General features: G+C 27.7%; 1 protein-coding gene across 1 annotated transcript in view; it reads right to left on the reverse strand.

Annotated features, from left to right (window-relative positions):
* The window catches only part of LOC111686899 (protein PTHB1), a 4,607-nt gene extending 3,222 nt beyond the window's left edge, over nt 1–1,385 (reverse strand). The window contains exon 1 of the mRNA XM_046954099.1: nt 1,369–1,385. Coding sequence (XP_046810055.1) covers nt 1,369–1,385 — 17 coding nt within the window. The remainder of the gene's footprint in view (nt 1–1,368) is intronic.
* Between the last annotated feature and the right edge of the window lie 854 nt (nt 1,386–2,239).

A 2,239-nucleotide genomic window follows, 5' to 3' on the forward strand; every position in this document is an offset into this window, starting at 1 on the left:
CTATAGTCTAGTCTATAGTCTTGTCTATAGTCTAGTCTATAGTCTAGTCTATAGTATAGTCTATAGTCTAGTCTATAGTCTAGTCTATAGTCTAGTCTATAGTCTAGTTAGTTAGTTAATTAGTTAGTTAGATAGTAAGTTATTTATTTAGTTAGTTAGTTATTTAGTTAATTATTTAGCCAGTTAGTTAGTTAGTTAGTTAGTTATAAAATTTAAAATACTGTTAAATAAGGTAAATGTATTTGGAAATATGATCTCTATTAAAAAGTAGGGTTTCCAATAAGTAATGTATAAATTTCTATACATTTTTTTAGTGTAGAGTTTAGATATTCCGCAAATGCTACGAATCAAGACCGTTTACACAACATTGTGAATAGAGTTACATATTATATACATTATTTCGCCGTATAGAAGACATGTTACTTAAAATCAGAAGTTTATCAATTGGATATTTGTGTACTGAGTTTATTACTCGATAGTCGGAAACTTCAAACTTTTGTGGGGTAACTCTTATTTCTTATTACTCATGCATTTTTGGCAACTCAACTGCCAATAAAGTTATTGTTGTCGTTTATTTTTTTTATTCTTTCGAAATTTCAAATACTTCCGACTTTTTTGACTGTCTATATATATTTTTTGTTTGCAATTTCATTTTTGCACAAGATCTATCTCCTTAATCAGTTAGTTGTTTGTGTATCATTAGTATAAAATGTTTTTAGACTTATTTGTGTATAGAGTTTATTTGTTTAATTAATTGGCATGCTACGTATTGTTTACAGTATAAAGTTTATATTGTTTTAAATATTTAAATTAATATCTTCTTGATGTCATAAGCAATTGACTGCAACCGGTTTCTACAGCATTTAGCATTTATGCTTAAACGGTGTGAATTAAAATTCACAACTTATTTAAAATAAAATAAATTAATGATTATTGCATATTGCCATCTTTTTTTTTTTTTCTTCGATAACCAAAATATAAACAGTTGTTTTATTAACATTTAAAAAGATTCAAGTGCAAGGTCAAAAGTTATTCGATTGAGACATACATGATAAATTTATTTTTTCTTTTATAAATTAATGAATTAAAGAGGTTCTATGGTTTTTTGAAAGGTTCTACATATTTAAGTTAATTTTACGTCAATTGTTTGAAATGAGTTCAGATATTGTAGAAACGTTTTTTTTTATTGTATGTCTCTAATAAAATTCTCCATATACTATTAAATCGGAAACATAATAAACTTAAAATTGTCTTTGTTCGTTTCCATCAATATGGTTTTTATTGATATTTCCGGTCCCGTGATTGCAACTACCCAGCAGGAAAAATCTTAAATATTTGGTAATGACCAGTAGTTATTTTATACATTACTTGGCAATGAGTGGCATTGTCAATCACATTATTTTAATATCGGAAAAGGTTATTACTAGTAAAGAGCGAGATAATTAGTATTTGCCCACACACAGGAGCATATAGAGCAATCTGTAGTCTATACTATAATCACGTCCAGACTATATGCCTGGTTTATTTTGTAGTTTATAAACTATCTTTGTTCGGCATAGTCTGGACAACAGAATAATCAATCGTCTGTCTAAACTGTCGTCCAATATAAAGTCTGGATTATACTTTAGTCTATTATCTGCAGTACAGTGCAGTCCATAGTCATTTTGTTGTCATGTCTACATTTTGGACTATAATGTAGTCTTTTGTTTGACTATAGTTTAGTCTATATTTAGTAGTACTGTTTAGTCTTTATTTTACTCTAAAGTCTTGACTATAGTCTTAGCTGCAGTGTGGACTTTAGTCTTGTTTGTAGTCTGAAGTATAGACTATAGTCTGAACTATTATGTAGTACATACTACTATACTATATATGACTATATTCTAGTATGTAGATTAGTGTCTAGTGAGTAACTAAGTAACTAACTAACGAACTAACCAATTAACTAACTTACTAACTAACTAACTAACTAACTAACTAACTAACTAACTATCTAACTAACTAACTAACTAACTAACTAACTAACTAACTAACTAACTAACTAACTAACTAACTAACTAACTAACTAACTAACCAACTAACTCACTAACCAACTACCTAACTAACTAACTAACTAACTAACTATCTATCTTACTAACTAACTAAGCAACTATCTATCTATCTATCTATCAATCTATCAATCTATATATCTATATATCTACCTACCTATCTATCTATCTATCTATCTATCTATCTATCTATC

This window comes from Lucilia cuprina, chromosome 6 (assembly GCF_022045245.1).
Source record: "Lucilia cuprina isolate Lc7/37 chromosome 6, ASM2204524v1, whole genome shotgun sequence".
Taxonomy (NCBI): Eukaryota; Metazoa; Arthropoda; class Insecta; order Diptera; family Calliphoridae; genus Lucilia; species Lucilia cuprina.